Source organism: Triturus cristatus, chromosome 11, assembly GCF_964204655.1.
Source record: "Triturus cristatus chromosome 11, aTriCri1.1, whole genome shotgun sequence".
NCBI lineage: Eukaryota > Metazoa > Chordata > Amphibia > Caudata > Salamandridae > Triturus > Triturus cristatus.
The window spans coordinates 366,681,083-366,708,908 of NC_140594.1; the positions used below are offsets into that span (position 1 = coordinate 366,681,083).

Genomic DNA, 27,826 nt, shown 5'->3' on the forward strand with positions numbered 1-27,826 from the left:
GGCCCAGTCCACTTGTCCTGGAGGGTGCAGGGCTCAACAGGGGCCATGACCCAGACTCGCTGGCCTGGCTCGAACTCGATAGTCGAGGCGTTCATATCGTACCACCACTTCATGTCCTCCTGGCTGGCTTCGAGGTTGGCTTCGGCCAGGGCTCGGAACTTGCGGGTCTGGTTACGTAGGGTCAGGAGGTATTGGTAGACGTCAGGAGGGGTGCCCTGGAGCTTCGTCTCCCACCCCTCCTTGACCAGGCTGAGGGGCCCGCGGACCGGATGTCCATACAATAGTTCAAACGGGCTGAACCCCAGGGACTTCTGCGGGACTTCCCGGTAGGCGAACAGGAGGCATGGCAATAGGACATCCCATCTCCGCCGGAGGGGCTCTTCCAAGCCCTGGATCATCCCCTTTAGGGTTCGGTTAAAGCGCTCTACCAGCCCGTTCCCCTGAGGGGTGATAGGGGGTTGTGAATTTGTACGTGACCCCGCACTGCTGCCACAGGGACCGCATGTATTTGGAGATGAAGTTTGTGCCCCGGTCGCTCACCACTTCGCGGGGAAATCCCACTCGGGAGAAGAGTCCCATTAAGGCCCGGCCCACCATGGGGGCCGTTACAGTTCTTAGCGGGACAGCCTCCAGGTACCTGGTGGCGTGGTCCACGAGGACCAGGATGAAGCGGTGGCCCAGGGCGGTCCGGGGGTCCAGGGGCCCCACAATGTCGATCCCGACCCGTTCGAACGGGGTGCTGACGGCTGGAAAGGGCTGGAGGGGGGCCTTGACCCGACCCCCGGTCTTCCCGCTGGCTTGGCAGGTCTGACAGGACCGGCAGTGGTTGTCCACGTCTTTTCGCATCCGGGGCCAGTAGAAGTGGGTCACCAGATGGCTGTACGTTTTGTCTTGTCCCAGGTGTCCGGCGAGGGGCACGTCATGTGCCAGGTTGAGAAGGAACTCCCGGAAGCGGAGAGGGACCACCAACACGCGGCTGGCCCCGAGTTCTGCCACTTTCTGTTCACTGTACAATAGGCCCTCGGCCCAGTAGACCCAGTGGGTGCCGGTCTGGTCAACGTTGGCTTGTGCGGATGCTTGTCGTCGGACCCCTTCGAGAGAGGGACAGGACTGCTGTTCTTGCTGGAACTGTTCTCGCGAGGGGCCCCCTTCGTGGCGCCATTGTGTAAGTTCTGGTAGGGCGCCTAGGGAAGCAATCTCTTCGGGGGAGGGTTCAGTCGGTCCAGTGTCGGTGTCCGCCTTCCCCTCGCTGCAGGCGGGGGTTGGTGCGAGCCCCCCGGGCTGGGCGGTACCGGGGGCCTGGGATGAGCGGGGGGCCTGGGCGGCCATGGACCGGGTGATGGCGCAGGCCCATTCGGATAGTCCCAGCATTTGGAGGTGCTCTCGTCGCTCCACTTGAGCCCAGGGGGAACTCTCTAGGTCGTTCCCCAGGAGGCAGTCCACTGGTGCGTCGTCCCGGACAGTCACTTTTAGTAGGCCTGTCACCCCTCCCCACTCGAAGGGGACCAGGGCCATCTGGCACAGGCTTTCGCTGTTGTCGGCCGTCCGGACGGGGTACAGCACATTGGGTAGGATTTGTTCGGGGGTCACCAGGTGGCAGCGGACAGCGGTGACACTGGCGCCGGTGTCACGAAGGGCTTCGGCCCGTCGGCCATTGATGGTGACCTGCTGCTGGTATTTCTGGGTGTTGCTTGGGATTGGTGCGCGGGGCACCATTTCTCGGCTGCCCAGGCAGACCAGGGACATGGCCGCCGGCTCCCATTCGGGGGTTCCTCGGTCGAGGATTTCTTCTTCTTCCTCTCCTTCCCCCAGGGCGGCGGCCACCAGCTGTCGGGGCGGGGGCCCGCCGGCCCCGCTTCTTCGGTTCAGGGGGCAGACCGGATCGCTGGCATAGTGTCCGGTTTGTTGACAGCCGTAGCAGGTTACTGGGGGCCGTGGTCCGGTTCTGGCTGAGGTCGCCCCTCTTCGGGCTAGGCTCGGGGAGAGGTGTTGCGGCGGCGGCCCTCGAGGCGGGCTCCTGGGGGCCCCGGCGGGGGGTTCCCGATTCCTGTTCGGCCCTCCCCCTCCACCGCGTTGGCCCTGGGGACCACCACCTCCATGTGGCCAAATACATTCATTGAAGTGGGAGGGGTGTTGCATGGCCTCCTTCCCTGGCCACATATGGCCCAGGGGACCCCATCACCCAGGGCCCAGCCGCAACTCAATGGGGAAGGGGACACCATCCCCCCGGGTCCTGGCCATATCTCCTAGGTGCCCCCAGGACACCCAGTGTGCAGCATAGGGACCACAGGGGGAGCATATATATATTTTTTGTTTAGCTAATTACTCACCAATCCGTTCCTGGAAAAGGGCTATCTAAATGATAATTAGTTATTTTTGGCAATAATATTTATAAAGATGTTTGTACTAGCAGGATCTGTTTTAATTCTGAAAGTGTTGGTATGTTGTTGTATGTTCTCTTTTCTGAATGTCTTTTATTCATGATACAGGGTCGATACCTTTCTAAGAGAAAAATAACAGGGTTTTGCTCATGGATTGTGATTCTGGAAAGGCCAGGAGATGATTTTTTAAAAGAGTTAATGAAATATTACATTTCTTCCTTATTGTAACACTGCAGTTCTACATCCCATTTCTTTTGGTACCACTAAGGAATAGTTAAAATATTTTGAAAAATACTTTTAAAGTTACTTATTCTTTCTGTTTTGGTTTCAAGGGGAAAAAACTGTATGTTGCAAATTCAGGTGGCAACCAGTTTCATAAAGTGAGGTAGGAAAGATTTATGGCTGGCAAGCAGTTAAATGGTTAGTGTCATAATAAACAGTGTATTTTGCATTTTGTATTTTGTACCTTTTTGGCCTTTTTAACACAACTCAACACCCTTTAATACTCAGGTTTGTCCTCTGCCAACACACTCTCTGCTTCTCCTTTCATCCTTTCTATCCTGACTCTCTCAATGCTTACTCATCTTTGATTGCCTACACACTTTCTCTTTCCTTATGCCCCAGTGTATACCTCTAAACTCCCTACCTGCAGACTACTCCCTCACATTCCATATTCCCTGTCTCCCTCAGAATTATCTTTCCAGAAGGTTCACTGTTCCTTACAAAAGAATCACTCCTAGGAAAATATGTTACATTGGCCAATTCTTACTCCTATTCTCCAATCAGACACAAAAAAACACTCTATGCAAGACACAAAGAATGACAACTCCATTAATAATGTTGAAATAAACCAAGTAGATCTACACAGATATGCAAATAAAAAGACAAATTAAGTTTTAGGTTCAGTTTTATTATAGTTTCAGTTGTTTTCTAATCGCAAGCCATCTACAAATGTATACTTACCTTCTATTTCAACATCTGTGTCCCATCCTTCCTCGCTTTCTTGGACAAGCTCTGACTCCTCACTAGAGCTCCGTTGTGTAGTGTTCCCTTGCTGCTCCTCCTCTGTTTCCTCCACTGCATCCTTAGCCCTGGAGGCTGTGCTAGTCGCGGAACCTGCACTGAGCGTAGAGCGTGTACCAGCAGACCTAGATACTGTCTGAGTAACGGAAATCAGAGATAAATTAGTCCAGCAGAGATAAGTAATGAGTGAATCAACTACATGCAATGAGGACATGCACTCTCTTCTCACATCAGAGCAAGCAACAAGTTACAGTAACTTTTTATGGAATTTCATAACATCTACACAAACGTATATACCCACAAATATTAGCTCAAGGTAGAGAAGCAAGACCATTTAGAAGGCATCTAAAAAGTACAAAATAGAACTTATATAAAATTCAGTCAATTAATGACTGCCCACATAAGTAGGGGTAGTAGCATTTGTTTCAACTACGTTAAGAACCTTCTGACACTTATACATCTAGACCATTATTAAAAGGATCCAAACAATATTGGCCCAGATTCAATCGAACTTGTTAAGAGGAAGTATTGACTAATTGTCGAAGGGGAATTGATTAAAAAGGAGCAAACAGGTAACTTAACAAGACACCTCACCCATAAGCTTAGTCTTGGTTTTGGGAAGTATTTGTGAGGGATACATCCAGAATTGAAAAATGTAAATGCTCCCTTTACATACGGTCCATATTGGTCACCACTAAGGTCCACCTATCCTGGTGTGCAGGGAACCAAAAGGGGAGAATTTACTGTGACTAATCCATACGGGGAAAAGATACCGAAATGCACTTTATCTTACTTTGTACCAAATTCATACAGGCGCAAATATGCTAGTTACTCCACCTGTTCAGGTTTAAAGGTAGGTATTTGAACTGTAATGGAAGCAATGCTACTCTGTTTAAGAACAGATGAGCCATTCATCGTCTCATCAATGTCTATCTATCTATGGACTGTGTGGCCGTAAATTAGATATTTGTTTACCTGACTCACTGCTCAAGCATTTATTGGGATTGCAGGCACACATATGTCTATTATTACTGGATCTTATGTGCAAATGCATTTACAGGTATCACCCCACAGATTTTTTCCAGTTAACTGACGATTTGTGTAGAAATCACTATTGGCTGTGAACTTACTATTATGTTATCTGTTGTGTATCTGCTATTACCTGCCTTCTAGTGTGGTGTTTTAAGGGATATTTTAATTTTGCTTCAATTGGAAAGCTTTTTTATTAAATTGGAAGACTTTATGCTGAAACAATAAATATTAACTTAGATGAACACAACATTTGTTACAATCCAAAACTCATACCTAATTCAGCATCATTTGTGGTACCTAACAAGTATTTCCAGCGGAAGAGATACTGCTGGAAATTATTTTAAACCTCGTAGAGATGAGACAAGTGCATTATCATGAGTTAATATTTTAATTGGTGTTCATGATTTTTATTTTAGAATGAATGGAGGCTGGTAAATAGAGATATGGGATATTCGCTGGTGGTGTGCTTGCCGTAGTGAATTCTTCATCTTGACAGCAATGTTGATCATTGTTGGGCAGCTCTAGGAAACATAGACTTATTTATTTCCAAGGGTTGAGTCCCTCCCATTCTCACTAAATCCCCCAATCGTGGGGGATTTAGGGTCATTCCCTAGGACATTTCTTATCTATTTAATTTCCCTAGCACATTTCATATGTTTTTGAGTTTGGGAATTAGAAGTGGTGTGTGAGTGAATTCCAGAGCTCATTTCCCTAGACTAGGTAGAACCTGTATTGTAAATTTAGTGTGAATATACCTTCCCATGCTTGTGTGATATTCTGGAGTTTCCACGCTCATAATTATACAGAGGAAATGTTTGTATTTTAGATATAATTGAAATCTCTTAGAATCACTGGATGACACTGTGTCTGATCCCAATATGAACTGGGATAGGAATACCCAAAGAATCTTGTAAGGCAATTTCTTCTGTGTGTGATGCAGAATCAGAATGAAGAGGCAGTAACAAGGACAAATAACAATATTTCTTTTTACGCCTCATTAGGGAAGTGTAGCATCTTGACACATTTTCAGGTTTACTAGCATTAGTATATCTGGGAATGTCCCAAAATCCATGGGTGTATGTGGTGGAGCAGGTAAAACAAAACTTTGTATACCTTCTCTATTTTGCATGAAAATACTAATGACGTAATCATTCTAAATATTAATCTGTATTAACTGTTTGGAGTGTTATTATTATTAACCAACCTGTGCACCTTAATAAACACAGTATACACGTGGGACTAAAATGCAAATTGCATGGCTAATAATTAAATGATTAACTGTGGTACACAAACTATCTATAAGATGTGTTGAAATAGAGAATTCATGATCTATGTTGCTTTTGTGATGGTTTATGCTCCTGGTATTGCGGAATGGTGAGTATTATTGGTTTAAATGTTGCTATAAGCTAGGCAAATACTAATATATATGGGAATTAGTGCGGGTTTAAACATTAGAATCTTCATTTCTGTGTATTAATTACCTTTTCTGTTTGTTTTGCTTAAGTTGGCATTCGGGGCTACTAGGCCGCAGTATTCAAAATGGAGTTCGGAAGTGGCCACCGTCATTTGAGTGCGATGTCTACTGCGCAGACTCGGATGGCTCTGAAGATCTCCAGGCAACCTCTAGCCACGAGGCTACGTGTTCCTTGTCAAGGATAGGAACGTGGAGGACTGCCAAGACCCAGCCATTGTGAATGACTGAAAATACAATAGTGACCTGTACCCTGAGGTCTACATTTTGTTACTTCGGAACTTTCGCTTGAGAACCCGAGGTAAAATTACAAATTTGGGAGGTGTCGTATTCTGTTCCATGAGAACCATAAACTCTTGGGAAAGTCACCACTTCTTGCAAATTCAGGGGGATTTGGCCAATCAGGACAGTTCTGCTTTAAAATTTGTAGCAAAATTTGGTCTAGAAGTAGGGGAATAACGTACAAAAGAAGGGGTATTAGTAGAGAAGAAGAGGCAGTACCGTATTTCCATTGGTGACTGTTAGTGTGGAGTTCGATTTGATAGCGCAATTGCCTGGTCCCTTTACTATCGGTGGGACCGTGTCGTTCTGAGCTAAAGAACTTTCCCGGACTTATTTGGGTCTTAACCTGCATTTAACTGGACGATTTTACCAGAAGGGATTTTGATTTATGCAGGGCTGACAGGTTTTCTGGAAATGGTCACCAGTGCCAAAGATTTAGGTAAATATAATTGTATGTAAATTTGTGCCAAAGATATTCATTGAAAATTCTGATTTGATTAAAATTCTGAATATGCCAATAAGAATGAATGAATTAGATAAATGAGTTTGTGATTCTTTTAACAAGGTATTTATTGATCAAAAGGTTCCGAAGCTTTAAATGTGTTTTAGCTGGTTCTAAATCACCATCAACCAGTCCAACTAATTGGTCCATCGACCAAGTGGTGGAGTGCCTTGATTTTAAAGTTAGGATTCTATAGGTACTAATGTATATAATGTAAAGTTTTCCCCTCCCCAATAGGTAACAAAGTACCCCACATGTCCAGCGCTCCTTTTTCCTCCTGTGTGCAGATTCGAAGTGAGGCGTATGAGTGTTGGTGTTATGGGCCCCACCAATGAATGCGTGTGTGAATGAATTAGTGTGATGACGGGTCTGTGACGCAGGGAGGATATGTAAATTTGCCCCTTCGCGCTGGAGCAGTTTTCCTGGTATCAGATTGATGGTTATTTTTGGCTAGTTTGGTGATTAGTGATGGTTTTATTGCATTGGTTTGGTGATTATTGATGATTGATTATTGATTTTATGTACTAACATTCTATGTTGAGTCGCGTTGCGTTTTATGTTGTTTTTTAAGACTTCCGGGATGTAGGAAGTTGGATGTGTGGCAAGTGAAGTCGCACGGTGTATTGTCTGGATGCCCTGTAGGTACACGGGGTTGCCCTGTAGGTACACAGGGGAAATGTGTGGCAAGTGAAGTCACACAACGCATTGTCTGGTTTCGAGGTAGTAACATCGTCGTGTGTTATCGTTAGGGACATTTCTGTGTGAAAGTGCGCGAGTGAAATAGCAACAGGTTCTCTCGTGAAACTCTGGCCTTAATTCTCAGGAGCATGGTAGTCTCCACATGTGTTTTATCCCCAGAGAAACGGCTAGCCTTTTTGCTTGTTAGAAGGGTAAGGTAGAGAGGAGTGCTACTTTATCGGCGAATGGAATAATTCTGTGGTAGGGTAGAGGTAAGTGCTGCCTACTGGAAAAACAGAATTCTCGTGTAAATGGACATAACTATCTCTTTGGTTTAGCGAAACAGGCAATGGTGGTGTTTTATGTTGTTACTAAAAGAGTTTGATTGAAGAAAAGCGCAAAGAAAATTTGCCCATAAATTTTGTAAAGGAGGGGTCAGCAGAAGCAGGAGCAGCGAGAAAAGCTGACCTCAGAAAGACGGCACTGGGATTGGCCAGCTATAGAGAGGCGAAGTTGTCACAGATTGGTGCGTTGGTGTGAGACGCGCTAGGAGTGGAGAATTACAGTGTGACGTAGACGCACAGGATTGGTGCGTTGGTGTGAGTCGCACTGGGATTGGACAGCCAACGAAACAGTCGTAGAGAAATGATTTGAGAAGTCGAATAATTCAGGACTAAGAATAAGTAAAGATGATGTATTTCGATCCAGCAGAGAAGGAGAAAAAGTCGTGGTTTGGGAAAATTAAAAGCCTATTCAAGAAAGATAAGCCAATTGTGACTAGGGAAGCACAGATACTTCCTCCAAGGAAATCGCCTGCATCCTTTGCGGTAGCGAAATATGGGTACCATACATGTATCTGGTTAGATAATTGGGCAAAAGATACAAAAGAAGATGGAGTCTTAGCGTTTCCAGAAAACGGTTCATTTAGTTTAGCTGTATTAAGGAACTTAAGAGAAAGAATGATGAGGTTAGAACCAAGATCTAGACCTACTCAATTTGAGGCTTTGACGGAATGGGAAGAAGAAATGTATGAAAGGGAACGACATCGGTGTGGCAGAAGGTATAATTACATGTTTGGTAGACCGTGTGGGCAGGAAAGTCATGATGACAGAAGGAGGAGATGGCGGAGTGCAAACATGACTGATGGGATGTTTCCATTGAGAAATACTGAAGAGACAAGTGGCAGAAAGTGTACTGAGAAGAGAAACAATACAGGGACAGAAAGTTATAAGTATGGTGTGAATGAATCAGAGGATGATGTGCTAGAGGACATGTTTTATAAAAATCCTCCCCGTATCAACCAAATTCTACATTGCTGACGCCGAGTGCGCCAGTAAAGGAAACCCTGCTAAATAAAAGCTTTGAGCAAACGCCACCTGATTTAGGGAAAAATAATCCATTTAGAGACACTGAAATAGCACCGCTCGTTAGGACTGAAAATGAAAACTCAGCTGAATTGGCTAGAACAACTCTGGAACTAACTGGAAAGATTAGGGAGTTAACTAAAAACATAGAAGCTGTAACTGTACCTGTAACCATAGGGCCAGTGATGCCTGTCTTTGATAAACAGAAAGATAGTGAGCATTGTTTAACAGTTCCCTACCATAGTATTAAACCGATCGAGACAGAAAGAAACAAATCTGGAGGAAATGCATAGGGAAAATTAGTAGGAACATCAGGTTTAAGTACACCTAAAAATTTGACGATGAATCAAAGTCCAGCCAGTAAGACGTTAATGACAACCGAATCAGCAACAGAGACCCCAGAAAGAAATACGGAGCGAATGAGAAATGAAACAATTCCCGTAGGTCCTACTTCTGATGAATTGAGTGAGTGGTTAAGGAGTTTACAGCGAAAATATACAGAGCCTCAACCTATAGATGTGGCAAAATGAAAAGTAACATTGGAGGAATTAATAGTAGGGACTATTCCGACTGAAAAATTGAAAGCATACCAGGATGAAGAGCGAATGTTTCTTTGTAAAAGTATAACTTGGAGAGTGAGGAGTTTGCCTGAGAAACTTGAAGAAACAGCAAGCGAGATGGGCATAGATTTTGAGAAAATAAGATCATTACAGAAACCATATAGAGTAGATTTCTCTGAAAAGGATATTGAAAATCTGAACACTGCAGGAAGATTGACGCAAATTAAAGAATTAATTGCCTTGTTAAGAAAATGGGGTGACGTAGACCGATGGAAAAGTAGGTGGTTTCGGAAGAAAGAGGACACGACCGATAACACCTTTTCGGCATTTCCGGTAAGAGAAAAGGAGACGGTAGTCACGGAATGCCCCATGAGGGACATACCAGGAGGAGGTTATGTACACGTTCCCTGGACCAGACAGGACATTTTATCATTTACAAATGATTTCCCCAGGCTCCGGGAGAAGCCTGTGGAGTGGTACCGACAGGTAGAAAGGTTTGTTAAATTATCAAAAGTATTGTGGATAGATTTGAATGGTCTTTTCGATACAATTGTACCGGCAGATCTATGGGCAGAATGCAAAATCACAGTAAGTTGGCCTACTCAAGAGTACCCTAGGGATCCTAAAACCGGAGCCCTTGATCCAGAGGTAATGAGAAAGTATGAACAGGTAATTACTTTTCTGAAGAATAAAGTACCCCCAAAAGAAACTGATTGGGTCAAAATTGATAGAACTCACCAAGAAGTTAAGGAATCTGTCCATGCCTATTATGAAAGGTTGCTGTTAGCATTTAAGCAATACAGTGGTGATGAGAAACTGAGTGAGAAGGATTTAAGTCATTTTGTGTATCGATTTGTCTATAGTCTAAGGCCTGAAGTAAGCGAAATGATTAAACAGCATACAGTGGATTGGCAAAATAAAAAGATAGATGAAGTGTCGAGACATGCCAAATATTTTAGCGCCGAAATTGAAGCAAAACAACGTAAGCTGAAAGAGAAGGCCATTTGGGCACAGGTTAAAGTAGCGGAGAGACAAGAAGCTCAGCTAATTGAACAGGCAAATGGCATGAGCCTAGTGAGACAGAAACCTAATATTGGGAAAGGAAAGGGACAAATTAGCTTAGAGGAAGCAAAAAAGAAATGGCCATGTCGTAATTGCGGAAAGTTAGGGCATTGGAAAGCCGAGTGTAAATTGCCCCAGAGTGCTAGTGGCGATAATGCATCATTGAATCCACAGGTGCAGAATGAGGTGAGTTGTCAACCGCCGCGACAGCAGCAGGTTGTTGCCCAACAGTGTCAGGTGCCAAAGCCACCTTTTCCACAGAGCGTAAATCCTCAGAGATACAGTAATGAGACAGGATTCTACACCGAAGAACAGGTAACAAAGCTACCGCGCTAGTGCTGTTTCGCAGTATTGGCTGCAGCGCGATGAGAGTGAGTCAGAAGAAAATTATGGACGGTGCCTAGGAGAGGAAGGGGAGTGCGTACTTGGCGCAAGTCTAGAGGTAGACCAGACAGGACCCTTTGTGGATGGAAAGGTAAATGATGAAAATATTAATTTCCTGGTAGATACTGGTGCTACTCGTTCAACCGTTAGATCAGCTGAAGTTAAAAATCTTCCTCTCTCGGGTGACACAATACAAGTATTCGGAGTCTCAAATAGACAGATAAAAACTTACCTTACTGATCCTGTAGAGGTTAAAATAGGGAAATTTGCCGATATGCATCGTTTTGTTGTGTGCGATACTAGCCCTGTGAATTTGTTAGGGAGAGATTTGTTGTGTAAAATTAATTGTACGATTTTCTGTACCCCTGATGGCATAGCTTTTGAAACGCCTGATGAGGATGTACTGTATAGAATGACAATGGCCAATCTGGAACCTGAAATTACTGAGGCATTTGCTGTATTTGACCCAGAGGAATTGCTTCAGGAATTAAAGAAACCGTGAAACCCGAGGTATGGGATTTCACGGGAGAAGATATGGGATTAATGAAAGGAGTAGACCCTGTGAAGATAACTGTAAAAGAAGGAGTGCGCTACCCGAACATTCCCCAGTATAAATTAACACCAGAAATAATTGCAGGAGTGACTCCGGTGATAGACAAAATTATTGAACAGGGAATTTTGAGAGAAATAATGAGCAGTCCATGTAATTCACCAATCATGGGTTTTGAAGAAGCCTAATGGAACTTTCAGGATAGTGCAAGATTTGAGAAAAGTGAATAAAATTGTTGTACCTTGCTGTCCCATTGTACGAAATCCTTCAGTGATCTTATATCAGATTCGCCACGATGCAGAATGGTACACAGTCATTAACTTGTGTCACGCTTTCTTTTCTATCCCATTGCACCCTGACAGCCAACAGATTTTTGCGTTCTGGTTCGGCGAATGTACCTTGGCATGGTGCCGAATCCCACAGGGGTATACGGAGAGTCCATCAATATTTAATCAGATTTTAAAGAATCTTTGGAAGATTTAAAAATGCCCGAAAGTTCAGTATTAGTGCAGTACACGATGACCTAATGGTGGCATCGAAGACGCAAGAGGCATGTGTGGTAGACACAGTTGCACTGTTGAATCATTTGGCGGATGGCGGACTTAAGGTTTCCCCATCGAAATTACAATTTTGTAAGAAAGAAGTACAATATTTAGGTCATAAGATTGAGAACGGCCTGAGGAAAGTAGCTGCAGACAGGATCAGAATAATCAAGAGAATGAGAGCACCAATGACTCAAAGAGAGGTGAGAATGTTTCTTGGAATGGTGGGAGATTGTCGTCAGTGGATCAGTAACTTTTCGCTGATTGCAAAACCTCTGGTATGCCTGACAAAGAGTGATGTGAAGGACCCCCTTGAACTGAACAAAGAGGAAATTAAGGCATTTATACAATTGAGAGACAGTTTGTGTGAAGCACCAGCACTAGGAATGCCTGACTATGAAAAAGAGTTCGAGCTCTATTGCAGTGAGAGAGATGGATGTGCGCTTTCTGTGTTGGTACAAAAGCATGGAAAACTGAGACGACCAATTGCGTACTTTTCGGCTGTGCTAGATCCTGTAGCTGTAGCATTACCTGGTTGTTTGAAAGCAGTGGCTGCTACCTGTAAGAGTCTGGAGCAGAGTGAAGGAATCGTGATGGGATATCCTGTGAGAGTTTTTGTACCCCATGATGTTGCGATCCTTTTAACAAGGAGCCGTACGCAGTTTATGACGCATAGCCGTGTAACTAAATATGAGAAAGTCATTCTGGGTGCTACAAATGTGAGCCTTGTGAGGTGTCTGAATGTAAACCCCTCAACATCGTTACCTGATGCTGTGAATGTGGAAGTGAAGGATGAAGTGGATCATGATTGTTTGGAAGTATTTGATTTTTGCACCAAGCCCCGACCCGACATAAAAGATGTGCCTCTGAAAGAAAGTGACTATTTGATGTTCGTGGATGGGTCATGTCTGAGAACGGAGGAAGGAATTTTGAGTGCAGCATATGCAGTATGTACTGTAGCGGCTGTATTGGAAGCGTCTTGAAAGGAGTGAGATCTGCTCAGGTTGCTGAATTGTTTGCATTGACCAGAGCATGTAAATTAGGAAAGAATCTGCGAGTCGCTGTGATTACTGATAGTCAGTATGGATTTGGAGTGGTGTATGATTTTGGGCAAATTTGGTCCCAAAGAGGGTTCCTGACGTTAAGTGGAACTCCTATAAGGAATGCTGGAGTGGTTGGCAAGTTGCTTGAGGCGATACAGCTGCCTAAGCAAATCGCAGTGGTAAAATGCGCAGCCCACTCGAGGGGTACTGACTATGTGTCAACTGGGAATGAATTTGCGAATGATATGGCACAGTACTGTGCACAAACTCAAAATTCAGTAAATAGGAATCGGGAAAAGGAAATTAACTCATGTCCCTTACTCTTTAGTAACACTGTGAGTATCTGGGAGGAAGTGAGACAGTTACAGGAAGAGGCAGGAGAAGAGGAAAGGCAACAGTGGATAAAATCGGGATGTGCACCACGTGAGATAGACAGAGTTTGGGTTTATCGGGATGGAAGACCAGTAATGCCTGATAGCATGATCTCTACCATGGCACGGATGTACCATGGACAAGCACATGTGGGTAGGGATGCCATGATCAGACTTTTCAAACAGTGGAGAAGTGTGGCTCAATGATTAGAGCGGCAGACCCTGATGCAGAGGTCTAGCCCGGGACCAGGGTTCAATTCCCCGCCTCGGCGGGTCTTGGGCTCAAAATTTCCACGGACCTGATAATTCTCGCCTCGGTGCCTATTCCAATCATGGAGTCCCACTCTGCAACTCTGGGCAATAGCTTGCTTAATCTCCACAACGGCCCCCACAACGCTAAGGATGCCTGGCCTCCACCTTGGGGGTGCCCAGGAGTGGACGCCTCACAGGGAAAGCCAAGATGGGTTCCACAGCGGTATTCGTACAAGTGCCTTGAGACCCTTGCGGGTGAGTAGTGCACTATACAAGTATCAAATTTACATTTATTTTTACATTTACCTGGTATAATGCCAAGTTCCGGCTTGTAGCTGAGAGCCTTTGTCAGAGATGCCTGATATGCCAGCAGTATAATCCAGGAAGGAAAACAGTAGTGAGTTTGGGAACCATAGGACGGTTGGGAGGTCCTTTCACCGGAATGCAGATTGATTTCATTGAAATGCCCCCATGTAATCGGCTAAGGTATGTTCTAGTAGTTGTTTGTCTGTTTTCGCGATGGGTGGAAGCGTACCCGACCAGAAGGAGTGACGGGGTTACAGTAGCGAAACTCCTATTGAGCGAATTCATTCCTAGGTTTGGTTTTCCAGTGATGAATGAATCAGATAGAGGAAAGCATTTTCAGAATGAAATAATAAAATTGATCTGTGAAGCATTGAATGTACAGCAGAAACGGCATTGTGCCTATCGCCCAGAGGCTTCTGGAGTAGTGGAACAAATGAATGGCACTATTAAAAACATATTGAGAAAAATGTATTTGGCCACAGGTTTAAAATGGCCTGATGTCTTGCCTCTAGAGCTCATGACTATTAGATTGATTCCTGATAGGAATACTGGCCTGAGCCCCCATGAAATTGTTATGGGTAGAGCGATGAGACATGTTTTCATTCCTATCAACAAACTTCTGCCTATATCTGATGACTTTGTGTTGGATTATTGCAAGGGGTTGGCTGATTCCGTTCATTCTGTGTTTCATCAGGTTGGATCGGATGAAACCACTCTTGAAAAGAAGCCAGCTCATGATTTGAGTCCAGGAGACTGGGTAAGGATCAAGATGCATAGGAGGAGAAATTGTTTGGTCCCACGTTGTGGAAAACCACGTTAAGTGATTCTGACCACGACGACTGCTGTGAAATGTGCCAGGGTAAACAACTGGATCCATGCCAGTCATACCCTCCGAATCCCATAAACAGGCCCGAGGAAGAGTATTTGGAAGAGTCTGATACCAGTTCGGAGTCGGAATCAGAAGAAACAAGAACAAGACCAACTCCAAGAAGAGGAGAATTGGAGCCTAGTCAGGTTGTGGAGACAGAGAATTTACCATTAAGGAGACGACTGGAGATTTCGGATACTAACTCCGAATCAGGTGGGAATACAAGAAAAGGTAAGAAGAAACATCGAGGAAACTGGCCAAGACCTTCTTGATAAAGAAGCACCACATGCAAGCATGAGAGAAATTCCACCTGAGGTCATAGAACTAGAAGGTGAGGAATTAAATACAGAGAGTGAGGGTAAGACTGTTGTGGAAGACCCCCGAGAAGGTGTAGGGACTACACACATCCAGGTAGAAGAAGGGACAGTTAGTCAGCAGGAAGATTGCGTGGAAGAAACACAAGGAGGGAAAACTGTAGATAGGGAACTTGAGGTCTCGAAGGAAGAATCAAAAGAAGGCAAGGGTCGCATAGATACAGAATCTGAAGAGAGTGAAGGAGAAGATCAAGGACGAGTTTTGAGTAAGAGAGCTTGGAAAACCGAACGAGGGGAGAAGGGAAATAAATTGAAACGACCGTCGAGAGAAGAAATTTGGCCCAATAAAATAAAAAGATTGAGATACCGACTGATGAGAGTAAAATCATCTAAAGCTGAACAAGTGAATGAGGTGTCCAGTCAAGAAAAATCAGAAGACACTGATCAGACACACTTAAAGAAAGAAAAGAGAATCAAGAAACTGAACCAGAAGTATAAGTCACCAGAATGGACGTATGTTGCACTTCCTGATATACAAGAGGAAGCTGACAGCCAGGAGAGTCTACAGGTGGCTGCACCAGAAGTGGTTGAAGAAGAAGAAGATTCGGAAATCCTGAGAGTTATCTTATCTGATATCAGAGAAGAGACGGATGATCAGGAAGTTCTGAACCAAGATTGTGCAAACGAGGACAAAGACGATCGAATGCCAGATTGACAATAACAAAGGAGAGATGCATAGAGATTGAAATACTGGATGAAACATATAACCGAAAGAACCAAGTAGGAGCTTAGAGCCTTGGGTTTAGACAGAAAATTTTAGCTGTGAATAAAAGTCAAAAAGACACAGATCATTTCCAAAATGGCAAACACAGAGGGTAGAAAACCTACATGTGGGTTTCTCCGAAGATGGTACAAGGTGTGTTGTTGTTGTACAGGATTACTAATGCTTCTATGGATCGTGTTAGCAAAAATAATTTCGTTTAGCGTAACGTTTGAAAAGATAGAGAATCACACTGAGATTAAGACTAATAAAGAAGAGGTTTATGGTGCTCGTGCAACTAAACAGGTAGATAGAACTGACTTACATAAGGATAGATCTATAACTGATTTATCTAACAACGTTTTTTCAAAATTATTGTATGAATATGTAAAGACTAATGATGTTAGAGATTGCTATGTTTGCATGCAGTTACCCGCATCAGTATCAGAGGGTGTTACCTATCACCACCTTCCTGTGACATATGGAATAACATGTAGTGTATTAGCAAGTTTGTTCTATAAAACAGGGAAATTAGAATACTATTTTTCGGATGTAGATAATGTTTTTGCCCAGGTCCCTGTAGTCCATGAACTAAATAAGATAAAACCTGGTAAAACTTTAGGCGAATATTTTTTAGAAACTAGACAATTAACTTTGGAAGAAGTGTTTAAGAACAATCTTACTTGCAGTCTGGGAAAGGAAGAAAAGACCTTCTTGGACATGGTAGAAGAAAGGAGAATTAGGATGCAAAGAAAGGTACCTGAGGAAAAAGGGGAGACGACAGTTTGGGATGTTGAAAAGGAGAATCAAGTCAAGTCAAGTCAATAAGTCTTTATTTCGATTAAATTCATCATAAAAGACATTTGCACAAAGGTTAAAGTGAGATAAAAAATACTCTCCTATTAAAAATAAACATTAAATCTCTGCTGTTATAAATAGGATTAAAATCAATACAATGAAGGTAAAAAAACTAGATAAAAAACAGGACACATTACTACCATTATGACCTTGCTCTTATAATCCATGCCCAACCTAAACATTTGGCCACAGCAATTACGATGGGTTCACTCGTGTCATGTCTCAATAGTCTTAGGGCCACTGACCCCACTCTAGTGCCCATATTACGGCAAATGGGTTTAAGCCATTTCGCCCGGGGAACGGCGTAAGCAGGGCATTCGAAGAATATATGACCAATTGTTTCTCTGCGATCAATACACCAATGACAAGACTCGGACTCCTCCCCCTTCCAATTTTCTGTAAATGATCTAGTTGGTAGGGAGCCAACCCTTAGCTGATGATAAAGTTTCCTGTCACGGGGCTTGCAGATGATATCCCAGTATTCTTCCAGTAAAGGGTCACTTTTACACACCAGAAACATACCGGTCAGAGAGGTAGCCGAGTTTTGGCTAAAATGTTTCTGCTCAATATGAGACCAATATAGACTTTTAAGTAGTTTTTTAGAGGGGAACGGATTGTCGGCGGGATTAGACCACAAGATTCCCAAGCCCATAGACTCCAGGAGCAATCTAACTTGCTTAAACCAAGCCAGGTTTCCCGAACCCAAGATGGAACGGACATCCTGGATAACCTTAGCATATGGTGCTAATTCTGGTGTGGTCCAAATTCTTCTCCATAGCGCCACTGGTTTAAACCGGGCAATATCTTCTATTGAGTGACACCCAAGATCCAATAGTAGTGGTTTCACAGGGCTTGAGCTAGGAAGACCAATGATTTTCCTCAAAAATCTATTTTGGGCTTTAACCAGAGAAGAAAGGTCAGCAAACCCCCAGAGGTCCGCGCCATAAAGAATCGCTGAACTGATCCTGGTGTTATAAATCTTCATGGCTGGACCTATCCTTTTAGTCTGAGACAGACTCAGCTCTTTAACCAAGCACCCGGATAGCTGGGCAAACTTTAGAGATAAGATGTCAATTTGGGGCTTCCAACTCAATTTACTTTCAAGGACAATCCCCAAGTAGGTCATAACATTAGTTTGTTCCAGCTTCTCATTGTTCATCATAACATGGCCTGCCACTCGTCTACCCTTATTAAAAACCATAAGCTTCGTTTTTGAGACATTGACTTGGAGGTCATGATCGCGGCAGAAGTCATCAAACTTATTTAAAGCTGCCTGTAAACCCATCTGCGTCTGCGATAATAGGAGGGTGTCATCCGCAAACATAAGTAACGGAAACTTATTTCCACCTAGGGAAGGGGCGTCTGTTGAAATAGTTGAAAAATACTGCACAACCCTGTAAATGAATAACAAAAACAGGGTTGGCGCTAAGACGCACCCTTGCCTAACACCCCGCGTTACTGCAAATCTATCTGTGACCTGCCCTTGATTCCCCCATCTTACCCGTGCAAAATTTGCATCGTGTAGCCTAATCACAATGTTCAAAAGATCTGGGGGCATCCCTAATCTACCTAGGACCCCCCATAGTTTAGACCTGGGGACTAGGTCAAAGGCTGACCTAAGATCAACAAAAGCGGCATACAAAGTGCCACCGCCTAGGTAAACCGTTTTCCACACGATCAGTTGAAACCTAAAAACCTGGTCGATGGTACTAATACAAGATCTAAACACAGCCTGAAGGGGCGATAAAATCTCCTCCTGCTCGATCCAAATCTGAATTTTAGCTAAAACCATCCTAGCAATGATTTTTTGGATCGAGTCGATCAGACTAATCGGGCGATAATTCCCAGGGCATGAACGGTCACCCTTCTTGAATATAGGCAGTATCTCTGCGCCTTTCCAGGATTCGGGGATAGCAGCCCCCATGGCTATGGCAGTTGCCAAAAAGGCAATATATGGTACCCAGTTTCCTCGGTCGTGTTTGAAAAGGTCCGCCGGGACACAATCCATACCAGGTGCCTTTCCACAGGGTATCTGATTTAATGCTGCTTCAACCTCGCTGCAATCAAATGTAAGGTTCTGCGAGTTGGTCATATCACGGAACTTATGAGGGGTAGTTTCATCAATCACGTTGGAACCTGAAAACTGGGACTCAAAATGCTCTACCCATAGTTCAGGAAGAACATGATTAGTGGGGACCTGTGCTTTCAGTGAGTTACCCCACTTTACAATATGCCAGAACTTAGTCATATTTTTAAGTTTTCTGGCAGCTAAGAGCTCTAGCCAGTGGTTGTTATCCCAGGATTGTTTGGCCAGGGTTTTGGCTTTGAGGTAATTGTGCCTAGCTAGTTGAACGTCACCCATGATCTTGGTTTTAATGGCAAATTTCAATTTGCCATAAGTCTCACGGCACAATTTATTGTACCAATGATTGCGCTTTGGTTGAGTTGGTTTTTTGACTTGAGTGGGTTTGGAAAAATATGTTTTTAGGCCCAGAAATAAGTCCTCGTGGATTTTTGTGATCTCCCCGTTGACGTCTACTTGAGAAGAGAGGGAGCGCAGGCCTTTCAAGGCACAAGAAACTTTTATACTGATCTCCTCTAGAGCACCAGCATCAATTTCAACCCTGTCCCAGCGCACTCTGCGTAGGTTATTAGTAAGAAATCATTTGAAGGGAGAAACAAGTCCTGCTATGGCTTTAGATTGGCCTCAGAGAGGGAAATTGTGCATTAGAAGAAATAAAACTGTTTATGATAATTATTTTGTAGGTGCAAGTGAGTGCCATGATGTATATAGAATCATGGGAGGATGGGGATTTAAAGGAGGAAATGATCCGGTATTCCCTGGACTATATTTCATCTGTGGAAACAGGGCTTATTATTGGTTACCGGACCATTGGTATGGTACATGCTACCTAGGCCTGGTCTTCCCAAAAATATTTCATATGGGAAGGGGAGAGGACGGTTTGCACGAAATAGGTAGACAACTAACACGTAGAAGGAGAGAAAGTTGGCAGAAATTATAGGGGATATCTTTGGAGCACTGATACCAGCCGTTGGAATATCTCTGAATGCACATACAATTAGAAAATTGTCAACGGTAGTGGAACGCTTATCGACAAGCACTGCTGGAGGGTTCTTACTCGTAAATATTGAAATGGTTGCTATGAGGGCCATGGTCATGCAAAATCGAATTGCCTTTGACATCATTTTGGCGAAAGAGGGAGGAGTCTGTGGAATGCTGAAGGTGCAACACTGTTGTACTTACATTCCTGACAAAAGCAAAAATCTAAAGAAATATATTAAGAATAAAACTGAATTGCATAAAGAAATAGTTCCATTGGTGGTTGAAAGAGTATGGGAAAAGCTTGGTAAAGGATTTTCTACTATCAAAAGTTTCTTAACAAAAATAGGTAGTTCATTTGTAGGTAAGATTTTAGTGCCAAAAACCTGTGTGATAATACTAATACTGATTTTTAGATTAGGATGTGTTTGCATAAAAAGAAGAAAACTACAAAATAAAACAAAAAGGGAAGTTGCAAAAAGAAAAAGAGAGGAGACGAAAGAAAGAGAATTAGGAGATATAGGATTAGAAGAATGGAAAGAAAGTATGTATAAAAAGACAAGAGAGGATGAAATGGGGGAAACTATGATGTAACGTAACTAAGTAAGAGAATTGAGAAATGATTTCCGTAAACATTTGTGAAATTCAGTGGGATTAGTGGTGATGTTAAGAGATCACCAAAGGGGGGATTGGTGGAGCAGGTAAAACAAAATGTTGTGTACCTTCTCTATTTTGCATGAAAATAATAATTACGTAATCATTCTAAATATTAATCTGTATTAACTGTTTGGAGTGTTATTATTATTAACCAACCCATGCACCTTAATAAACACAATATATACGTGGGAATAAAATGCAAATTGCATGGCTAATAATTAAATTATTAACTGTGGTACGCAAACTAACTATAGGATGTGTTGAAATAGAGAATTGCATGATCTATGATGCTTTTGTGATGGTTTATGCTCCTGGTATTGCGGAATGGTGAGTATTATTGGTTTAAATGTTGCTATAAGCTAGGCAAATACTAATATATATTGGGATTAGTGTGGGTTTAAACATTAGAATCTTCATTTCCGTGTATTAATTACCTTTTATGATTGTTTTGCTTAAGTTGGCATTCGGGCCTACTAGGCTGCAGTATTCAAAATGGAGTTCGGAAGTTTCCACCGTCATTTGAGTGTAATGTCTACTGCGCAGACTCGGATGGCTCTGAAGATCTCCAGGCGACCTCTAACCACGAGGCAACGTGTTCCTTGTCAAGGATAGGAACGTGCAGGACTGCCAAGACCCAGCCAGTGTGAATGACTGAGAATACAATAGCGACCTGTACCCGGAGGTCTACATGTTGTTACTTCTGAACTTTCGCTTGAGAACCCAAGGAAAACTTACAAATTTGGGAGGTGTCGTATTCTGTTCGATGAGAACCAAAAACTCTTGGAAAAGTCACCACTTCTTGCAAACTCAGGGGGATTTGGCCAATCAGGACAGTTCTGCTTTAAAATTTGTAGCAAAATTTGGTCTAGAAGTAGGGGAATAACGTATAAAAGAAGGGGTATTAGTAGAGAAGAAGAGGCAGTACAGTATTTCCATTGGTGACTGAGTGTGGAGTTCGATTTGATAGCGTAATTGCCTGGTCCCTTGACTACCGGTGGGACTGTGTCGTGCTGAGCTAAAGAACTTTCCCGGACTTATTTGGGTCTTAACCTGCATTTGATTGGACGATTTTACCAGAAGGGATTTTGATGTATACAGGACTGACGGGTTTTCTGGAAATGGTCACCAGTGCCAAATATTTAGGTAAATATAAGTGTATTTTTGCCAAAGATATTCATTGAAAATTCTGATTTGATTAAAATTCTGAATATGCCAATGAGAATGAATTAATTAGATAAACTAAGCGTTGATTAACTAAATGAGTTTGTGATTCTTTTAACAAGGTATTTATTAATCAAAAGGTTCCGAAGCTTTAAATGTGTTTTAGCTGGTTCTAAATAACCATCAACCAGTCCAACTAATTGGTCCATCGACCAAGTGGTGGAGTGCCTTGATGTTAAAGTTAGGATTCTATAGGTACTAATGTATATAATGTAAAGTTTTCCCCCAATAGGTAACAAGATACCCCACATGTCGAGCACTCCTTTTTCCTCCTGTGTGCAGATTCAAAATGAGGCGTGTGAGTGTTGGTGTTATGGGCCCCACCAATGAATGCGTGTGTGAATGATTTAGTGTAATGACGGGTCTGTGACGCAGAGAGGATATGTAAATATGCCCCTTCGCGCTGGAGCATATGCATGGGAATGCCCATACTCCACCTATGGAGTGCCTCACAGATACAGAGTAACACAACGCAGCTCAAGGGGCTGCGTTGTGTTACATTGTATTTACCAAGCCAAGCAAGACTTGTGTGGCTTAGTAAATACCAATTAACATTTTGCATCATGGCTGCGCCAGAAAAGGTGCTGCAACCACGAAACAAAATGTTAGTAAATCTGGGGCCTAGAAGTTGTAAAGTTGGGGTTTCCTTGACCATACAAAAGGGTCCATCGACGTGGTTGAAATTTTTGGAGATTAAGTTGGCCTCAGTGGCAATGCTGTCCAGGTTCCTGGGTGGTAAGTTTGAGGTATTGAATAGCACAGAGGAAGAAGTGTGAGCTGCGGTTTGTGCAGAAAATGCTGGGGCATTTGAACTTTGCATGCTGAGTGATGGCCCTGGGCAAGGCTTTTTGTAGGAGCACTGAGTTTGCGATGTGGGGACACATCGTGCCTCCTCACAGGATATGGATGACCCTAGGAGTAAACGAGCACCTTAATTCTGGAAACACTTCTTGGCTGGGTATAAGGGGGTGACAATGTGGTTGCAGAATGACCTCTTAACATGGAAAGTGGAAATATAACCTTATGTTTCTGCTGTGGGGGGGTTTGGGAAGTATTGGGATGGACGGATGGTGAGAACTGGCCTCCATTTTGGAAGGCCAAGAACCACAGTATTGCATTCCTGGAGTTCTTTTATTTACTTGGCAGTGACACTGTGGGGATCTCAGCTGCATAATATATGTTTGACGTTCGTGTTGGATAACTCGGCGATAGTGCAAGTGGTGAACAGGATGATTGCATATGGTGTGTTGTGCTTCCTGATCCTGAGGGAGTTGGTGCTGTTTGTTTGGAAAAGAATATTCGGTTTTGGGTAAAGCAAATTGCTGGGTTGACTGATGCACTCTCATGTTCGCAGTGTGCGAGGTTCTATCGTTTGTCTCGGGGTGCCGCAAAGGAGGCCCCCACTGGACAACTTTTGAAACATCAGACTGTGAAAGTGTATATTGGTGGAACATTCTGTAGTGAAAATCATGTGAAGGAATGTACCAGCAGGGCTGGAAAGAGTTCATGGCTTCCAGAGCCGCCAGGCGATGATGGAAGGTCAGGACCAGCTTTGTGGAGAGGAGGAGAGATATGGTGGAATTTGTGCTTGATAAGAAAGAGAGGGGTTTACCCTCTGTGACAGTTGAAAGGAAATTATGGGAAATTGCCGTTCATGGTAAGATGAGGTAGGGATATTACCAACATGGAGGAAAGCTGGGCAGGAGGCTGCTGGATGGCTGGTTGAGGGTGCATGACAGGACGCCCATGCTCAGGATACTGATCTCTACTGGAGCCCTCAGGGCGTTGTCGTGCAGGAAAGATTTGTACGTCCATCCACCTTGGAGTCTCAGTTACTCAAAGCGCTGTTTGAGTTAATGTTTTATAGGGTCTTTAGGGTGGCAAAACTGGTTGGGCGAAGTTATGTCTTTGTAATCAGGATGGAAGACATCAGGTGGGGATTGGGGGTTATTGAATTATGGATAGGGAAGTCGAAGAGGAGAGGGGCAGTGCTGCACTTGGCACAATTTGTTCAGGTAGAAGTATGCCCGTGGGTTCAGCTGCAAGGGTTTTTAAGCTGAGGGATGTAATGCAGGAAGGGTTTTTCAGCATGAGAATATTCAGCGCTAAAAGCAGGACAGGTTTTGGGAGTCGTGCGGAAATGTCTGAGGGCAGCAGGCTTCCCTGCAATGGAGTTTGGCACTCATTGTTTCCTTGCAGGTGCACCGTTAGAAGGTTTCAGGTTGGGCATGGGGTAGACAGGCTGAAGGGCCTGGGTAGGTGGAAAAGAAACTGTGTGGCGTTATGTTCGGTAGGGACTAAACTGATGGGGATTTACTTTGTTTGGCATTGGTTGTTTGTTTGGTAGAGTTTTTGGTTGTTTATTTGTTTGTTCGAATGTCACCATTGGAACAAAAGGATTTGGGTCACTCCTTGGTGAAGCGGGCCGGGCGCATTTTAAAGGTATCTGGCTGGGGCTGGAAGGGAGAGTGCTAATGTGCACAGGTTTGGCCTCATAGCACGCATTGGGGGCAATTGGTGCCGGACTTGTAGGAGTACAAGGTAAAAGAGTGCAAACCCCATGTGGTGGTGATTCATTTGGGGGACAATAAATTGGTGCAGTCTGCCGGCCTGGAAGGATAAAGTCCATGAAGTGGGACTTGGAGATTCTGAGGGTCAGCTGGGTGGAAACAGAGGTGTTCTGGACATGGTGGCTGCGCAGGAGGCCGTGGAGAAGGGCTCAGAAGCCAGCTGCAATGAACAGGGCCAGGAACTAGTTAAATGGGGAGATGACAGGTTTCTGCAATGTGAAGTGAGTTGAGGTAATATATCACATGTACATAGTGTTTGGGTCTCTGTCCTTTTCTGCCGTGATGTGGTACATCTGTCCAAACATGGGAACTGTTTATTTCTGGGAGGTCTGATAAGGGTGCTGGAGTAGTGGATTAAAGAGCACAAAAAGGTCTAAATAGAGGGGACAGAAATGGCACCTCCGGAAAGGGTCTTTCTGGTGGTGGAGGAAAGCAAAACTCTGGATCTGATTAGGTGAGAGCCAGGCATGGAAGGGAGAGTAAATGACAACAGAGGCAAGATCTAGGGTATGAGGGAGGGCCTGGTCCAAGGGCAGGCATGCTTGGCAATAATATTGAGGATTCAAGAGTGAGGACCACAGGGACTCTTGGCATAATTAATGGTATGTGCAGTTCCAGAAGTGTTATGAGGGGTGGGATGTTGGGGTCAGAGTTACATTGGGGAGGTTAAATGGGTTAGAAGTTTCAGCTAGTTCAGTTGACAGGCTAGTTTGTGCGGCTCAGCTGAAGGGCTAATATTTCTGCTTGCTTTATTAAAGCAGCCTGCTGCACTCGAAGCAAGAGAAGTAGTGTGTTAATTTTCTCCAAATGTTAGGCATGTTTTCACTCTCCTGGTTTATTAAATCCTCACTAGTTTGATAAATTAGCATGGCTATCAACATAATAGTTAGAACACAAAATTCATATTAGATTTTATTTCTAATCTCTAATATACAACCATCCTGATAGTAGATAGATCCATTAAGATATTTGCTCTTGTTAATACATACACTGACTCTCGCTCCGGTATCGAAGTTCTACAGATTCCATCCAATCTCTGCTTCGGAAATAGCTCCACTCCAGATAATAATTAATAATTATGCACATTCAGATCTTTGCTCTAGAAAAATGCCCAAACTCACAGATATATTGGAGCTCCACTGCTGGTAATAACCAGACAATATAAATGGCAATAGGGGAAGAACCCACTGGACATCAAACAGTATGATGAAAGTGACAGATGCTCTCACCTCCCACTGGGCTAATCCACATCCTTGACAGATGTCCCACATCCACTAACCACGCTCTTTCTGGACCATCTGAGTATGTCTAGCACAATTATCTTGGTTCTTCTGAAGCATGTCATGCTATAAGTTTATTCACTGTTTGAATTATGCTCAGATTCTTTATAATTAAGGCTGCCTATTTTCTGTTGTTACTGATTTGTACAGATAAATACAGACATAAAACATTAATATTCTTGCCTGTATTTATTTTTAAATGTGGATAAATACAGAAATTGAGTTGGTTTTCAAGTACTTCCAAATACTGTCTTCCATGACTGCCAGGCAAATGTGTGGATTGATACATAAGGGAGGTTAAAAAAGAAAGGAATTTTAGTAAAGAGGCTTTAACTGCAGTATGTATGCACAAGGTTCATACTGAACTTTGCTTGCAACTTTCATGGAGTACACATCATACCCTCAGTTATGCATATTGTTTAGCCCAATCCCTGAATATACCTACTAAACCTCCCCTTTATGAAGTTTTTGTACCATACGTATGTATTGTATATGGGAACATTTGAAGAGCATTTATATTTTTGGGGGTTTAAGTCACTGTGGAAGACTATACTGAGATCCACAGATGTCACGGTGATTGTGGGTGTTGGGGACTAGTACTCACCGTCCGTAATATTGATCTGCTCCAAAGAGGTCACCAGATCAGGTTCAGTCCTTCTCATAGTCAATTAGTTAAGGACCTTCCTCAGTAGAGAAGAATACTGTTGCTTTTTCCAGAGCTTTAAGACTAAATGACCTCATAATCTCTGGAGTAGTCCTTGACATTCCCTTGACTGTAAGGTCCATATAGGATCCTTAATCAAACCATTCCACAGTAGTTTAAACATATGCATTACCAGAAAGCTGGACCAGAAATGTCACAGTGCCTCCTACCCACAATGTTATCGTAATTATCAGCCCCTCCTCAATACCAGTAAAATCAGGAAATAAAATTGTGTGACCCACTAACCACTTATTGTTTTATAGGATAAAGCACATCCTAAATACCAGCTGGAAACGATTATTGCTTGGGAACCAAGAGCCCGCCTGCTGATAGCTAATAAATAGTACATCATTAGTTTCTTGACCCCATGCTGGGACATGTTCAAGTGTGTCTCACACAAGTCCTTAGTCCACAAGCTGAACAATGATGAGTAACTGCTACATTACAGATGTGTCAATGGACAACTTGACCAGTCACAGGGTAAACACCCCATTAAATAAATTACCAATTGGCAGAGACTAAGATCTTTCTGGGCTTGTGCTACAAGCCAATTTTTGTTCCTAAGTATGTTTTATATGAGACCTTATTAACTTTTAAGGTTAAACTCAAAATTGCATTTTAATTATACACCTAAAATGTGACATATAAGAACCTTATTGATCCTTAAAGAATTTTTATAATGAAAACTTAACCTGTGCATTTTTATTTAGCTTTACCTTATATCGACAAACCACTTGCTGCTATAGTTTTAGTCACAACTTAGAAAGTATGAGGTCCTTCAGACTTCTATGGCATGTTTTGTTGACGTGTGTCTTTTTAATGTAATCTTAAAACGTGTGTTGTTGATTACAAGAGTACGGTACATGTGAATTTTAACCTTGACAAACCAAAGAAGAGATGTGGTGCAGTGACAAGAGCGGCTGACTCTGGAGCGTGGGGCTCTGTAGAAGACAAATGGTTGTACACAGGAATAGTTTTAGAAGTGGATTTATGCGCAACAAACCCACGCTCCCAGGCATCCGGTCAGGAATCCACGGCAGGAGTAACTGTCGTGGAACCAGACCGTCGCCTAGGAACCCCCAGGGAATACAATAATATACATTCGAGTGCGCACGGGGAAGACTGCGTGTCCTTAACACAAGAACACAGAAGTATGTATACACTACATCACCTTCCCCCCTTACAATGACAAGGAAGGAAAAACAGAAGTGCATATAATAACATAAGTGAAAAAAACATGTAAATATGCATCATGCAGTACTGCAAGACGTAACAAAAGAGAAAGAAAACAAAACAAAACAAAAATCAATACATAACAAAATCTCTAAATTTAGAAGGTAGTTTTACATGATGGAACCTAGATGTGGGAACAGAGTCCACTGAAACGCCCTCATCGGTTGAAGTTGAAGCCTGAAGCTCAGACGAAGCTGATTGTGACAAATTAGACAGTTCCACCCAAGTGGCACAATCAGATTCAAAAATAGGTTTAGACCTGTTAATGATGATGTTGGCTTGCTAAGGAGTCAACTTGACCAATTGATGTTTGTTCCACCAACCTCTTCCTGTTGGTAGGACTGAAGCTTTGCCAGCTCTTTCCACCTGAACAGGAACAGAATAGATGGATTGACCCTTAGTGATTCTCATAGGACGTTTTATAAGTACCTAATCACCCACGCTAAATGGTTGAAATGACACACATTGTGGCCTTGATCAAAGTATGTTTTCATGTTG

The 27,826-nt window shown here is 43.3% G+C and overlaps 1 protein-coding gene across 2 annotated transcripts in view; it reads right to left on the reverse strand.

Annotated features, from left to right (window-relative positions):
* Positions 1-27,826, reverse strand: part of LRRC74B (leucine rich repeat containing 74B) — a 412,716-nt gene that overhangs the window by 354,265 nt on the left and 30,625 nt on the right. For both annotated transcript variants that reach the window (XM_085634037.1, XM_085634038.1), the window contains exon 2: positions 3,345-3,540. In XM_085634037.1, coding sequence (XP_085490163.1) covers positions 3,345-3,540 — 196 coding nt within the window. The remainder of the gene's footprint in view (positions 1-3,344; positions 3,541-27,826) is intronic.